Here is a 16483-nt window from a genome sequence, read left to right as displayed (position 1 = left end):
GGCCTTAAACTCGAAGCAGTCCTCCTGCCTCAGCCCCGAGTGATGGATTACAGGCATGCACACCACACCTAGCATGAGAAAGCTTACATCTCGAGATAAATCAGATTATATACATGCAAAAACATTAAGAAGAAGACTACTTGAAATCCATTCTGTAACAACTGAATTTAAAATGAATTGACTTGGGAGTTGGGAGTTGGAAGAAATTAAAAAAAGAGTACTAAGTATAAATCCTTTAATTTAATATGCAAAATTCAGAGAGGAAGGTAACCTTTGACAGTTCAGGGTCAAATATCCTAACTCTTACTGCAGCACTCTGCCCTCCTCACCATCTTGATCCAACTCCAAAGGAAATTTGTGTGTGTGTGATTAGATAAAGATTCTCATTTATTCATACAGATACTCAGCTGTGTAATTTCATTTGTTGACTTTTTCTTCCTTTATTGAATTTCTTTGTCAAAAAAACAATTGTATATATGTGGATCTACTTTGATAACCTCTGGTCTGTTAGACGAGGTCTGTCCTTATACTAATACCATCTGTCTTGATCATAGTGGCTTCAGAGTAAGTCTTTAAATCAATGTTAGGCAGTGTAACTCTTTCAATTTTATTCTTCCTTTTCAAGGTTGTTTTATTACTCTAGGTTTTATGCATTCTAGGTTCACTGCATTTGCATTTTATTTTCACATAAATCTTAAAAGTCAATGTATCAATTTCTTTAAAAAAAAAAAAAGCATGCTGGGATTTGGTTGGGATTGTATTGATCTACTGGGGGAAACTGTTTATCATCCCAGTATGTTGATCCCAACTCTGTGACCATGAAAGGCAAAATTTCTCTGAAAAAACAGACAGGAGACTGAGCGGTGTGGGGACTACACAATGCTGACCACAGCCTCTGATAGGTGTGTTATATTAGCTCCATTTACAGGTCTCTGTAAGTGTCCCAGAGGGGAATGCTTTTCTGATCTATTTCTACTAGGGAGCAACTCAAATGAGAAAACTATTTTTATACTGAATAAAATCACTCCTGCTTTAAGCCTCCATTTCATGAAAAGAATTCCCTAACGGCATCTAAATCATTTAAAAATCATCTTAGGCTTTGCACACACTGCAGGACAGATGTATTGGCAATGCAGCTGCGTGGCTGTGCTACATGCATCTTCCTACGTAGGCTCATGGCTCCTCACCGAAAGAGAGCTGTTTCCTACACATTGGGGGCCCCCGGCATAGCAGAACCATATGTTTCTGAAGCTGTGTGTAATGCCTGATTGTAGTAGATTATATTATTGTTCCTCAAATACTCATTTTCTTCTCCCACCCATCACAGGAGGCACTGCTGGCTCACTGGTGTTGGTCTGGCTATGGGATTATTTTGGCCAATGAGATATTAGAGAATGTGACAGAGGCAAAGACTTGAAATACTCTTGCACAGTGGATGTTGGGCTCCTGCAACCTGCCTCTAACTATAAATGTCCCTAAAATAGTTGCTGATCAAAGAATAGGAGAGACACAGGAGCAGATCTGGATGCAGCACGCAAGTTTGAAGCCCAGATGTACCAAGTGTAACTGAAATCAACTGAATTTCAGATAGATAAACAAAAAAAGAATGCATATTGTTTATATCACTGAGTTTGCAGTGGCTTGTTACATAACATTACTGTGGGAACAGAAGAACTGATATACATTGTTCAAATCTACCATTTGACATATATCCAATTTCTACTTTGACACTTCTATATAGATCTGGTAAGTATGAAGAATGAAAGAGGAACAAACCCTGTGGTCCACTTCAGTAATGGGAAGGAGGATAAGGAAGCTAACCATGGCGACGCTGCAGGCCATTTTCTATTCTCAAAGGTTATGCTGAGAGAACTGCTCCTGGCAGGGTTATACGCAGAGCTGCAATGTGGGGCAGGACACTACCCCGTCAGCCACAGCCCCACGTGCCCACTGTCCTCTCCCTCACCTGTTCAGAAGTTTTATAAAAGGCCACAGAAGCATTGACCAGTTTTAGCCGGTCTTCCATCTTCAGCATGAGCTGCTGCCAGTGGAGGGCCACCTTCTCTGCGCATTCCCGGATGGCGTCTGCGTCGTAGTGGCCAGCCTGGAGCAGCGCCTCGGCTTTCTGCTGCACCTGCAGGGCGCTCTGGTGCGTCTTCTGCAAGGAAGTGGCATGAAAGAGGGACTGGGCACGAAGGGAGGAGAGCGAGGTCCGTGGGAACAACCCAGGTGTGGTATGGGAGGGGTGGAGTGAGGCGTGAGTGGAAAGATGCAGAAAAGTTAAAGAGCTTTAAATGACTGATCCACTTCGTCAAGACGATCAACACATTATTGTTCTAAAGCATATTTTAAACAAGAATATCACACACTTTCACCAACTGGTCTCTCAGGAGTCTAACACCTGCCCCCGCTCCTTATTTTCTGCTTGCATCTCTCTGGAATTCAAGTGCATCTCAATTTTCATGGCAGAGAAACTGAAGTTGTATGCAGATCTGCTCTTTGACTGGCTTAATAGTTAAATTTCATTTTCAAGCTGACCATAAAATAAGCACTACATTTTCAGAGATTACTAATACATTTTTCACACAGTATATTTAAAAACCCTCCACATCATGTAATCTCAAATAGTGCAAACATTTTCAACATTAATAAACCACTTAAAAGGAATCCAATAGAAGGAATGAATTTGGCAGTTGATAAAACTAAAGAGTAACCTCTCCTACCCTCTCTAGTTATTTCACCAAAGTAACTAAGAAGTAGAGCAGGACAACAGGTAACGGGCTCAACACATGAAACTTACATTTGATTTTAGGGTATCATGTATCTTATTTTTTCAATGTGCCTTGTATTCTCTGAGTGGCAATGAGGAACAGCGAGAAGAAGCCCAGGGACTTACTCCAGAAACCATTTCTGCCCTTCTCGGGCAGTGCTGAGACTGTTCTCAGGAGCAGTCCATTCAGCATCCCCAGGGCTCATTATAACCTCTCTCATTTTCACAAGGCTTTGCCCTGACCTCAGACTGCTGTCTGCACGGTCTACTTCTTTTTCTCAGTCTACCAAGCACCTTTTGGCTTGTGTCACTCTCCTGAGTTGGTAACAGCTCCACTAGGGTGACCCTTGCCTCCAGGCCCTTGCCTCCACAGTCAGTGCTGTGTCCTGACAACCACGTCAGTGTCTCCCTCCTGACCGCTGAGTGCAGCTAGAAAAAGTAAACTAAACGGCACTCAGGGGTCCACTTCATTCATTTATGCATGCTGGGGACTGAAGTTAGGCTACAAGCCAGTTGCGCACACGTTAGACTCTTAGCTCATCCTCTCATCCTTTGTTTTTCTACACTTTCACTTAATTCTCTGTAGTAGGCAGTGCTTCTAATAGATGACTTCTAATATCCTTCCCAGCTTTAAAATTCTAATTTTATGCTTTAAGTATCACTTCCTTCTGTCAGTTCAAAAACCATGAGTGTCGAGATTCCATCTCACTCCAGGAAGAATGGCCACGATCAAGAAAACTACCAACAAAAAATGCTGGAGAGGCTGTGGGGAAAAAGGAACTCTCCTGAACTGTTGGTGGGAGTGTAGAATGGTGCAACCATTGGGAAGTCAGTCTGGAGATTTCTCAAAAAGCTGGGATTGGAAGTCCCATTTGTTCCAGCTATTCCACATCTAAGCATATTCCCAGAATTCAAAACATCGTACCACAGAGATATATGTGCACCCATGTTTATAGCAACACAATTTGTAATAGCCAGGTCTTGGAAACAACCTAAGTGTCCATCAACTGAGGAATGGATAAAAAAAGTTGTGGCATTTTTATACAATGGAGTACTACTCAGCTATAAAGAATGGTCACATTGAGATCTTTATAAATAAATGGACGCAGCTTGAGACCATACTCATAAGCGAAATAAATCAAACTCACATGTATAAATATCATATAGTCTCCCTAGTGTAAGAAATGGTAAGAATACAGAAAAGTATGTGGTAATCATGACTCCCCATTATAATGCTTTGAAGCCTTAGAATGTTTTGATTCGTTAAGTGGAATGGTTTTATTCTGGGTAGTTTGATTTTATTGTCTGTGATGGTATGAACAGCTATTGTGAAGAAAACAAGGCATTATAATAGCTAGTGCTGATTTAATATCATCTGGTTTTGAAGTCCCACCAAGCTTATGTTCTTCTGTTTCCATCAGTTTTATCATGTTGTATCTTATTGGATTTTATTATATGGGATTATATAAACAAAAATTTTTATAGACAAGTAGATAATATAATAACCATTGTTTGCTTTCTGTTAGTTGGTTCTGAATACCCTATAATACTTTCATTCTCTTGATTTTACACTGTCTTTTTATGTTTGATATTATAGTATATGAAGGTATACTCAAATATTTCAAGGAAAGAGACACTATGGTAGCTACTGTTATGTCGGATTGTCTTGTGGTGAAACACTATGTTGCTTAAATTGTTCTGTTCTGACCTGTGTTATGTCCTCTTTTATCTTTTTTTTAAATTAAAAAAAAACATGAATGTTATACCTCATTACTATGGACCTAAGTCCAAAATTTGAAGGCTGATATTAAAATCCTCTCTAATTCTGCAACACTATTACCTACTGCTTCTCTCCATAAGCCATCTGCGAATACACCATGTGTGTCCTCCCCTTGGCCTTTAGTGAATGCCTAGCTCTCTGTGTCCCAGTCTTCCCTTCACACTCTTCTTACGTCTGTCCTCTTTCAACGAGAGCGTTTTGGAAGGCTTGAGCCTCACTCAAAACTACTTTCTTTTGTTCTCCTCTGTCACTCATCTAATGCTTGGCCAAACTGTCACTCAGACTATGAGACTCCAGGCAAAGACAGTTTGAAAAATCACTTAAATAGCTGTCATTCACCCAAGCGAACGTACTAGGTGCTGTACTTATGCATGTATTTTCCAGCTCTCCCAACATTACTACATGATAATCTTTTTTTCATCTCAGGTTAAGAAACTGATGTTTTGACTTACTCAAAAATCTACAACCAAGGAAGTGATGAAACCAGGAGTAAGATTCAGGGTTGACCTCTTCCCAGACCTACGTTCTTCCCACTATCTAGCACCATATCATTTTATGTCTAGGGTTAGAGGTCTCTTTTGAAGGAAGGGTTACAAGAAGAACAAGTGATTGCTATAATTATATAATCTTTGCTCAGTATACAAAACCAGTATGTAACAGTCACTATGAACCTGTTATTATGTTTTTTCTCTCAAAATGGAGGAGTAGCCTGGATTTTCCTATAATTTATGCTATGTAATAAATTCTCTTCCTTACTGTGAACACAGTATCATCTGATAGTCTCAAGAACTCCTTCCCCCTTTATTGTCCTAAATGATGAAGTCTTAGCCGCATGGCATAATTTTTGCTTTGCTAAAATAAAGTTATTTTGCACTTATTTCTGTTTCCTATTATCTAATACTTTTAAGTGCTACAACCTTAAGACATAGATTGTCAAGGGCATTAATGTTTAGTGGGAGTACATTAGAGAAGACTGAGCAAATCAATTGAATATATTGTGCAATTTTAACTACTTTTTGACGTAAGATTTATAATTAAATGCCAAGGAAGATTTCAAATAAGGATGGATTTTAAAATTGAGCTATTCTCTATGAAGTTCATAGTTCCTGAAGACACATCTGCTTTATCTTGGATACTAACAGATAATCATCTAGGTTTGCTTGATAAAGCTATACTGCTTCCTATTCTGAATGACTCTGGGGAAGTCTGTCTGAAGCCAAGGCAACTTCAAGTAAACATTCTGACTTTCTTTTGAAAGACGAAAGCCTTCAACCTGATGTGGCCATTCAGGTCAGGGTTAGCAGATACTCTGGTATATTCGAAATAGTTCTGGTATGTGTGTATTTTTCTGCCTTAGTTGCCAGTAATTCCTCCCTTCATTTTAAAAAGTTTATACAATAAATTATATGATAACCCTACCAATGGCTCTTTTATTTTCTCTGATGGAATTCAGGGTTCTTTCCTAGGGTTCAAGAAGACAAACTGTGCTCCCCATCACTGTGATGGCCTCCATGACACCATCCAAGCAGGATAATCCAAACTAGACTACTTACACTCATTTTAAAGTTGCTTATGTCCTGCCTGGAGTATTTCCCTTCGGAGGCAGTATCTGATCTACACTTGGAGAAGCAGCTGATACTGAAAGTGGTCATGTCCTCCTTGTTAGCCTGACCCTGCTGTAGGCACTGGCTACTCCCACTCCCAACATCTTCCAGTGCTTCCATCTGCCTGCCATGCCTGTGAGACTACAGCCAGCAAGTCAGAGTCCCACCTATATCTCAGCATCAATTCCAAGAATATTTGACCAAGTTGTACCCAAACAGAAACCCAGCACTGATTAAGAGATGCTTATGCTTAGTGAGTCTCCGTGCCTTTACGCTGTAAGGGTGAGTGGCATCTAATAGAAATTAGTACAGATTACATATATAGCCATGTGGGACTTGGTCATTTCAATAGCATTATAAAGTATTTGCTCACGTTTTCCTGCCAGCTTACTAAGATATTCAAGCTTGTCATGCACTTAGTTTTTTGTCAGACATTAAATTCAGGGAGCAGAACTGCAGTCACCTGACTGGTCAATATAAACCTCACTCAAGATGAATAAGGAGGAGAACGGCCAAGTGCTGCCTTGTCTGATAAGCTTTCTCATCATCGCTGGTCTGACTGGGAAACACCCCTTGCTGCTCTTGAATACAGGACTTAAGCACTGTGTGCTTGATGATAACCCCATCCTGATTTTTCCTTGATAACAACAGATCCTCACACTATCATATTTTGCTGCATCAGTAATCTGCAATAGAGAGAGCTGATGAGAGTAAAACTTCTCACTTCTGGTTAATTCTGCCTTAGAAAATGATTTGCTCAAAATGTGCATGCAACATAATTTATTTTTAAATCTTAAATCCCAGATAGTACTTCTAGGACCAGTAATGGTTCCTAAGAATATATCGAGTGTCTTCTGGGAACATGACCTCCATGTTAATTTAATTTTATGCACAAAAGGTGGTTTCAATAAAATTAAATAATGGAATTCAATCAATATTAAGTTTAACATCATTAGCAATCAGCTGGATAACTGCATTAAAAGACATTTATGGGCAGAGACAGTAAAAATTTTATTATTTTGGCATTGTACAAAATTCTCTTCAACAGTAACTTTTTAAAAGAAAATAATGTTTTCAGTTTTCACACACTCAAAAGTAGGCTAAGTCCTACACTGAACCACCAATAATGAGTATTTGGAGTTTCACTTTGTCTCTTTTCCCACTGGTACTGAACTTATTTTATTTTTAATATACTTCCCCTGTCCCATTTCCTACTCTTTCGCCCACAACACTGTAAAGCAATCTGCTTAAGTCTCTGAGGGAGGGACAAAGCCCTAGCAGCAACAAAGATAATTAAAGGTGTTATTTAAAGCCAGAACGTATATATGTGTGGTTATTAAAGTAAAGTTTTATTTCAGGCTTTTAAAAAGCTCTATTTGGTGAACTTCTAGATGCAGTTGATTTTTAAAATGTGACTCTATCAGAATTACTGAACAGTTATTGTTGGTGAGTGCAAACTGCTCTGATGCTCATGGTCCTTGTCAACCCTTCAAGGCCTATGGGCCAATTCTGGAATCCTGACAACAGAGAAACGTAAGAAAATGTTTTCTCTTTAAAGTTTTGTTCTTTGAATTTTTCTATGTAACACATGAATTTCACACAAAAATTCAAAACATTTCAGTCTTTGGCATCAATGGGTTGAACGGCAGACTTTCACCTATCACGTACATGTTTAAATATAAGATCTCAATTTACTATTGACTTGCTTAGTCTTAGTTTTAAGTGGCCTTTGATTGGAAGTAACTTTTAACCTTATAGCTTTACATTTTCACCTGGCACACAATCCGTACTGCCTAAAGCTCCTTAAAGGCAGAAGGCACCAATGAACCAGAGCTTCATCTGTAGTGTGGATGTCTGACTTATGATAGTGGGCACTTCTTGGGGAAGTGCGTCCCTACATGTGTTCCCTCACTGATAGAGAGCTGGACACCAGGAGGCTCTGGGACCATTTTACCAAAAGGAGCAAGGGTCCTGGCATATAAGCAATGCCCACATCTCAGGGGTGGCCCTACCTAAGGTACAGAACAAAATGAAGATAGAAGATAGTGCAGCCAGACTGGGGCGTTACCTCGATGGCCAGTTGGAACTGTTCATGCTCCCGCTGCAGTTGCTCTGCCTCCGACAAAGAGCTGGCATTGACCAGGCTAGCATTGAGCATGGACTCTCCGTTGCGGATCCATCCCAGGACCTAGGGCATTGAGACAATCACACAGGTAAATGGCCTTCAGCAGCCTCCCTGGTAGGCATTGCCTTTTCTGTGTGATGCTTCAGTGAGAAGGCTCTCAAAAAGGAAGAGCTTTAGCTAGGCAAGGTAGTGCATGCCTGTAAATCTCCACAATCTGGGAGACTGAAGTAGGAACAGCATAGGTTGGAGTCCAGCCTAGGCAACTTCGTGACTTAGTGAGAATCTGTCGCAAAATAAAACATTAAAAAGTGCTGGGGCCAGGTGTGGTGGTGCATGCCTGTGACCCCAGCACTGGGGAAACTGAGGCAGGAGGACTTTTACAAGTTCAAGGCCAACCTGAGATACACAGTGCATTCCATGTCAGTCTAAACTACACAGTAAGACCCAATCTAAAAAGAAAAGAAAAGGAAAAAAAAGCAGAAAGTATCTTTTTGTTGTGATTGTTGAGATGGGTCTATCTATGTAGCCCAGGGTGGCCTCCATTTGCAAACCTGTTGCCCAAGCCTCCTGGGTAGCTGGGATGACATGCATGGGTCACCAAACCCAGCTAGAGTTTTAAATGATCATCGCCGTAATTTTTCTATTACCTTATGCTATGAAGAGCTTATTTTACATGCCCACTTTATTCCTGGATTCATACATTATTTTCTCCCCTTATCAGCCTTTTGTCTCAATTTCCTTTCCCACTTAAGCATTATTTCATCTGGTTGTTTTTATCTGTATCTAGTTGTACACAATAGTATAAACAAATTCATAAAATTGATTAAGTTTAATTGTTGGTATCGTTTTCTATTTTAAAAGGCCAAGTTCAAATAGCAACAACTTCTTGGAATCTTTCACACCTAATCACTGCAGTTGGAAACAATATCTTCATTGAAAATAACCATATTATTTTGTATGTACCAACTTTAGGGAAATCACCACAAACTGTCTCCTTCAGTTATTTCAACCTACATTTCATGCCTACTAGGTTACAAAGTCCCTAAAGGCTGGGATAATCTATTGGTCATATTTTAATCTCACAAGGTGCTTACCACACTGCTGTGCATGTGGTGGGTACAGTGCAGCCATGTTCTGAAAGTAATGGAGAATACAGTTACACCTGGTAGTGGACCCAGCCTCCTGCACCTTACAGAACAACTAAGAGTAGATGGAGGTGAGCTTTTGGTGGACAACGCAAAGGAAGGAGGGAGAAGAGAAAAAACAAGCAAAATAGCACAAAAATCCACATAGTAGGTCATCAAAAAAAGGGCAAGTAAATTGTAATAAAATAATTTAGCATCTAGGGATAGGCTAGCTACTTCTAGGTGGCCTCTGTGAGTAGTACCGGTGGGAAGAACCCTCAGTTCAATGCGAGGCTAGGAAGAGAAACATTTAACACTGTCTACAGTCCTAGGTTACACAGAGCTGTGGCACTTGTCTGTTAATAAAATAAGCAAAAATAATTCAACAACATACAGTTAGGTTCTACAAACCTACCTGGTGTGTCTGGCCACCAAAACATGGTCAAATATCTTCATTTCTAGGGGGTGAGTTTTTGCTTGTGAGGAAATAAAAGTTCTTCTGAAATTTCCATGTCAGTAAATATTATCCATTGGTACCTCACGCCAAAGGAGAAGACACCACAATCTGTTTCAGATTTGCTTTCAGGTTTTCTGCTCCCCTCCACCCCATCATGTTGAACAAGCGGAGGATACTAAGCCTGCTGTCCTGCCCCTGAACTCTCACAGCATCTTCAAACTTCACTGCCGGAGAAGAAAGTGATCCCTTATTTTGTGTAGGTAACATTGGAACATAAATCGCACTGGATCCTGGATATTTGGACTGAGAAGTTAATTCATGGCCAGTCTGGCAGACTGTGGATGAGACGCCACTCTGTGAAGCCAGCAGTTGCATGAAATAACTGCTTGGTGTGTGCGTGTGAAATCCCTGTTGTCCCTGGGGACAGTGGCTGGCTGGCTGGCTGGCGAGAGGTGCTAATGATTTTGAAAAGCTGCCTCCAAGTTTGGGTACCTGCATTCATAGACTGAATACCTAAATGCTCCCTCTCTTTGAAAAACGGAACTCATTGTGTACATTTTGAACTATGTCTCTGTACTATGTTTTACTGCATCCTGCTTAGTTTGGAGATTCACTTCAGGGTGTCAGAAAAATATTTTTCCATAAGCATCACAAAGGAATGCTCCATCTGGGCCTCCTGAGTCTTGCTGGAATATTTTCTCTCTAGTTCCAGCCAACTGGAAACATCAGTTATAGCAATGGTGCTCAGTTATAGCTATAGTGTTGTGGATACCTATTTACCAGCTTTCTATTTAGAAATACTACTGATTTATTCTGTATCCTTGTTCATTTTTATTTTCCAAAAGCCTTTTATAAAGGTATTCTAGGTCTTTGAAGTCCTAAATATTTGATTGCAGGAAGATAAAAATGCATGATAGTTTAGATCCATAGTTTTAATCTAGGGGGACATGGATCCCCAGGAATGAGTTAATGTTAGAAACAAAACTGGCAAAGTACAGAAAGAACATAAAATTTGAAGTTAGAATACATGACTTTGTTCTCTATCTGGTAAAAATCATTTAGCCTTTCTGAATTTCAGATTTCTTACCTATAAAATATGGATAATTCTATGTTTCCTTTCTGCACTGGAAAATATAAAATTTGATAATGTTGATGCTGTTGGTGTTAGTCCTGGTGTTTGTGGTGATTTGCAGTTTGGTGCAAAGCTGGGTAATATGATTTTTCATTATACTTTTCTCAATGAGAAGTGACAAAAATAGGTATATTAAGCTGTATTTAACTCTTTGAATGAGTTTACTGGCATATTCTGATCCAATGTAGGTTTCCTAGACTGTTGTAAGCACTCTTCATACTTTGATCACTGCAAAACTTGTAGTATAATTTTCTATTAGGATATTTTATCTTCCTGGTTCTTATGCTTGTTATTATGTTATGACCATCCAAACATATATTAGGTAGAAGAAATACTGTAACAAAAATGAGAAAATACATTGATCTCAAACTGTGTGATCTTGAAAATATTATTTAATCTAAGGCTTAGTTTTCCCATCTGTAAAATGTGAATATTTACTTGTCTAAAGCAAAGGGTAAAGAAAAATTAAATAATTAATGTACAGTATTTTTCAAGCTATAAAATTAACATTTTATATTGGTCTGAGGCAACAGTTTGCCTAATGGGTTAGATTATTTTTTAAAAGTCATTTTCTACATTAACATCTCATATTTCTTTCAAAATTTAAAGACTGTTCCTGGACCCTTAGGATTACAGAGAAAATGAGGTAGGTAGAAATGAGAGATTGGCAGGATACTGCTGCTTAGAACTGGGTCAAGAATTCAGCTCAGTCTGAGGTTGGACTAAAAATGGGATCACTTCCTCAGGCCAAGGAAGCTCAGATAATCCAAAATCAGGAGTGTGGATTAGGATAACTGGATGTGAATTTCCGCATATGACAATACCACTTGAGCACTGGGCCTTGTAATCACATCGTCTGGGGAGGCTGCTTACACATGACTGTGTTCTAGAGGTCACATCTATAATAAAGCTATGGAGTTGCACTGAAAGCATCTAAGAACTGCTACTACAGATGACTTGTCACAGGCATTACTATTTCTGAAACTCTAGCCACAGGAAAAATTTTCCTCAGATGGTACCAGGGAGCCTAGCATAATTCCAGAGTTACTTAGTTCTAAAATTTATGATCCATTAGATTATACATGCTAATCCTTCATGGTATTATAGACTGGCTCCATATGTCATATGTTCTCTTATCTCCATTTTGAAACAAAAGTATAGTGCTTGTCCCTGTGGTTGTCTCTTTTTAAACAACATTTTTATTAGTACATGTTTGCAATACATACTGAATAACTTCATTGTGTGGAGTTGATATATACTTATTGGTGTGGATCTGCCCCAATTGTTAACTCTTAGACAGTTGCTGGACCTGAACACAGTCCTCTCCACTGGAGTATAAGGGCAGGCTACCCCTTTTTCCTTTGTTTGAAATTTCTGACTTGATCACATGCAAATTTTGGCCAGCATTTGGCCCAAGAAGCAATCCAATAACTTACAAATTCATTTTAGCTTCTTTTCTTCTAAACACACTGCTCTGGAGAAATACATATGGGAATTCATTAACTTTTATGCCTATGAAGTCCTCTTTTTAAAAATCTTCCTGAATTATGTAATAGATACAAGGTCATCTTTACCAAAGCAGTAACTTTCCCAGAAGCAGAGGATTCTGTGAGATCTGGAAACTAATGTGAGGTGCATGTGGGTGGCCTAAGGACCTGGCCCATGTGATGTAATCACGGGAGACATTTCTCTTCAAGGTTCAGGTTTTTGACTGGGATGTGGAGGCTATCTTAGATATAAGGTCCTATGTTATCCCTCAGAAAGAAAATCAATTACATGCATCAATTTCATTTGTTCTGAACATTTAAAGATATTTTTCTTTTTTTTTTTTTTGTTCTGTTTTTGCTTTTGGTACCAGGGATCAAACTCATGACCCTGTGCTTGCCAGGCAGGCGCTTACACCGCTGAGTTAAGTCCTTGGCTCCTTAAAGATATTTTTCAGCCTACTGTGTGCATTGTCACTCTTTAAAACTTCAGTTTCATATAATTTTAATGTAGTTTCACTTCAGGTCATGAGGGGCACATGGGCAAATCTAAACACCTTTGATCTATGAGTTCCAACAGCAGAGCTGTAGCGTAACATCATTGTTCTCTCCCCTTCTTCCCTAAATGGCATTTCAATGAAGGTATTTTCTTTCTTTCTTTCTTTCTTTCTTTCTTTCTTTCTTTCTTTCTTTCTTTCGAGTATATTTAAGAGACACTCTGAAGTCAGTATCTAAATTTAGCTGATCAATACTGATCAATACTGACATCTAAATTAACTCCCTTTTCCGAGTGTCAACAGCTTCCAAATCAGTATTTCCTGCTCCACCAATTTCCATCACACACAAAAGCCTTCTCTGCAACTGGCTCAGTTCAATCTGCCTGCCTACCCCGACAAGGAAAACAAGGCTGTCTAATGAGGTATGATGGTTTAACCAAGCAGCAGTCCCTTGGCTCCTTGAAAGGGCACTGTCTTTTGCAAAGGCCTTTGCAGGCTTCTTTAGACTTGAACAGTTTGGAACTACAGTCCCACTCTGTGTCATGTCTGCCATGCTCGGGAGAAGGCACTTCCCCACCGCTACAGAAGAACTCCAACTAATGCAATTATGAGTGGAATATATACAGATATTAGTCAAACAAGGATTATTTATATAAAGATCATTTATATATATTTATAGATTACTTATAATATTTATTATATTATATATAGACCATGTGACAAACTACTTGCCATCCTCTCCAGGCTCCATCCTATGTAGAATGTACATCTGGACAATGAAAATTTATTTCCATTTACTATCAGCTGAAAAAGCAAAATTAGGAAGTTGACTCTATTATTGATGCCGGAATTAAAAAAAGGTAAAGAAGGAAAAATTGTAGATTTCTAGGTCAAATAGGATGATTTCTCTGTCATCCATGTGTTCAGATAATTACTTCTGCCACTTGCTGTACTAGGCAAGAAAGCACAGGAGGACTCTGGTGACCTGCTGCAGCCTGGCTGACCTCAGGCAGATGCCACCCTGTCTGTAGGCCAGTGTCTTCTCGGACATGGTGCCAGTGAGGGCAGGAAAATCTCAGCCTGCGTTTTGGTCGTGGGCTTTTCTCTGTTGTTTCTGGAATGGCTGGTGAGTATGGGGCCTTGTAGAGACAAATCTTAGATTTAGGAGGCCTGGACTCCATTTTCAGATAACTATTCCAGAGGCTTTGGAGACCATCTTATGGAACCTCAGTTTTCTCCTTTGTAAAATACACATAATATCACTCCCTCTTAAAATGAGATCATAAATGGGAAAATGCTTCTCATCTGAAAAGAAAGTAGTATCTTTATTGCTAAAAGTTCATAGTTTGTATACACATTGTTGTTCTCTGCCTGCTAGGATTTTCATAATTTCCTCATGAATAGCATGTCTCTCTAGAGGCTCAGGTGTGACTCAGTGTAATTAAACAGAAAACATCTGGTCTTGTGTGGGTCCAAGTGATTTCTTTTTTTTTTTTTTTTATCGGTACCAGGGATTGAACTCACGACTGTCTGCTTGCAAGGCAGGTTCTTATGCCACTGAGCTAAATCTCCAGCCCCGGCCCCAGTGATTTCATCTGCCCTGAACAGAGACTTATAGCAGGGCATGTATGTGGGTTCTTGTTGAGCAGTGATCAGGAGAGAAGGGAAGTGGAAAAGATAATTTTGCTCCATGTAACAAGTAGCAGTGTGATAACTATGCCATAGGAATTAACAAGGAACATTTTGAATCCAAGTGACATCTTGAACCTAAGTGACTGAACCTTAAGTAAAGTATACTTTTCCTCCTTGTATTAAACCGACAGATTTACACCTAACAGCTCCAAAAGCCACTGCACACAGAAAATGTTTCCAAGAGGAAGGTATTTCTCTGTCAGGAGCGTTAGGGTTGGGCGCTGCACAAGGAGCAGGAGCAGGGCTGCGCGGAGGGTGAGCAGCAGAGAGCAGCAGCCGCTGGCCTTAACCTCCAGCTGCCCGCCCTGAGGGGAGGTCCTCTTCGAGCCCTGTGCCGTGCTGGAGTGCTCTTTCCTCATGCTGGTGACCCTCTAAGTGTCAGTAGGTTTGCCGATCAAAGAGGAATTGGCACCTCCTTGAGAGAGTGCTTGAGAGGAGGAAGAAAGGGCATGTAGAAACAGAATGATCACTGATTTATTTTTTCAAGCTGATGCTATAAAAGAATCCACCAATCATTATGCTTACAATAATTATAACTAGGTCTCCCAATAACAGTGCTATTGACAAATGTCCCACAGGTCAGTATGTATGTATTCCCAGAGGTTTGAGTGTATCCTGAGTGTAAAATGCTTGGTATAATGCCTCACGCAGATAAGAGTTTTTTTTGCTTTTTAAAATGGAAAGAAATGGTTTTTTAAAGAATCACACACAGTGGAAACAGTGATAGCAACTGCCACTTATTAATGATTATCAACTATGTAGTGCCTATACAAGGGCCTCAAAAATTAACCGATCTGCTTTAAATCCTGAATATGTTATTAATAAAACAATTTGTATTTCCAATGGACTATATGAAAGGATCAAGCAGAGGAAAGAAGACAAAGAGTCAATAATAGGATAATTGGGGAAAGCTCCGGAATGATCTGCTTATATTGTCATGTGAGAGAGCAGTAACACAGTCACAGTTTGAGCATTTGTACCCCTGGATCTATGTGTCACAGCAGCTCACCTCTGTTGTTAATACAGCTCGCTCTACCTTACCTATCTCCGAGGCCTGGATCCTGAAAGCGGCCCCTTCTGGTGTGGCCCTGGGTATCTCTCACAGCGGGAGCAGACCTCAGGCCAGGCTCACCTGTTTGACCTCGGCCTGGAGGTGCCGCAGTTGGAGACACTGCTCTAGGCGTTTGTGGGTCTGCTCTGCGTTGAGCTCCAATTCGTGCTGCTTCTCGTGCAGAAACTCCAGTAGCTCTTGCACCTGGGCTGCCAGATCAATGTCTTTTTCACAGATTAACTCAATTCCTGGTTTTAAAAAATGTAAACGAGTAAAAAGTAGGTAGTATCATGAAGATATTTCCTTAATGTACATAAGAAAAGTGGAATTTGCTCCACCTCTGTATATACCTCTGTACACCTATAGTCCCAAAGGGCCCTCATTTACGATAATCAGACCATGCCATCTCTCTTGAATTAGCTCATCCTTTGTCCAGGAATTACTCTTCAACAGCACTTTTTTATTATCAGTGGGAGTTAGAGTTGGTTCTCTGGAAGTACATCCCTCGACAAAAAACCACCTGGCAGTTCCTGTGGGAGGTTGACTAACACCCAGAATATTATCATAATCATAAGCAAGCCCCAGTTTATACTGGAAAATATACACCCAAATAAAAAGACTGTCTTAGGGACTTCTGTCTAAGGCATGTTGTCTTTTAACTGGTCAAATGTAATTTATTATTAGATACACAGTCCACTATGATTGAGTAGCTGGGAAGTGATGATTTCAATGGCCAACCAGCAAGAGTTAGTTTTCAAACACTTCCA

At 39.8% G+C, this 16483-nt stretch overlaps 1 protein-coding gene across 4 annotated transcripts in view; it reads right to left on the bottom strand.

Annotated features, from left to right (window-relative positions):
• The window catches only part of Kalrn (kalirin RhoGEF kinase), a 581802-nt gene that overhangs the window by 255860 nt on the left and 309459 nt on the right, over positions 1-16483 (bottom strand). For 2 of the 4 annotated variants that reach the window (XM_063225109.1, XM_063225110.1), the window contains exons 15-17: positions 15798-15964; positions 8223-8342; positions 1967-2185 (exon numbers count right to left, since the gene is read on the bottom strand). In XM_063225109.1, coding sequence (XP_063081179.1) covers positions 1967-2185; positions 8223-8342; positions 15798-15964 — 506 coding nt within the window. The remainder of the gene's footprint in view (positions 1-1966; positions 2186-8222; positions 8343-15797; positions 15965-16483) is intronic. The other 2 variants (XM_023562599.2, XM_063225111.1) reach the window with 1 other exon arrangement.

This window comes from Cavia porcellus, unplaced genomic scaffold (assembly GCF_034190915.1).
Source record: "Cavia porcellus strain 051 isolate PalLab524CR breed Dunkin Hartley unplaced genomic scaffold, mCavPor4.1 scaffold_15, whole genome shotgun sequence".
In the NCBI taxonomy this organism is placed as follows: Eukaryota; Metazoa; Chordata; class Mammalia; order Rodentia; family Caviidae; genus Cavia; species Cavia porcellus.
Note: the sequence above shows the minus strand (reverse complement) of the source record. Positions and strands in the feature narration are given on the sequence as shown.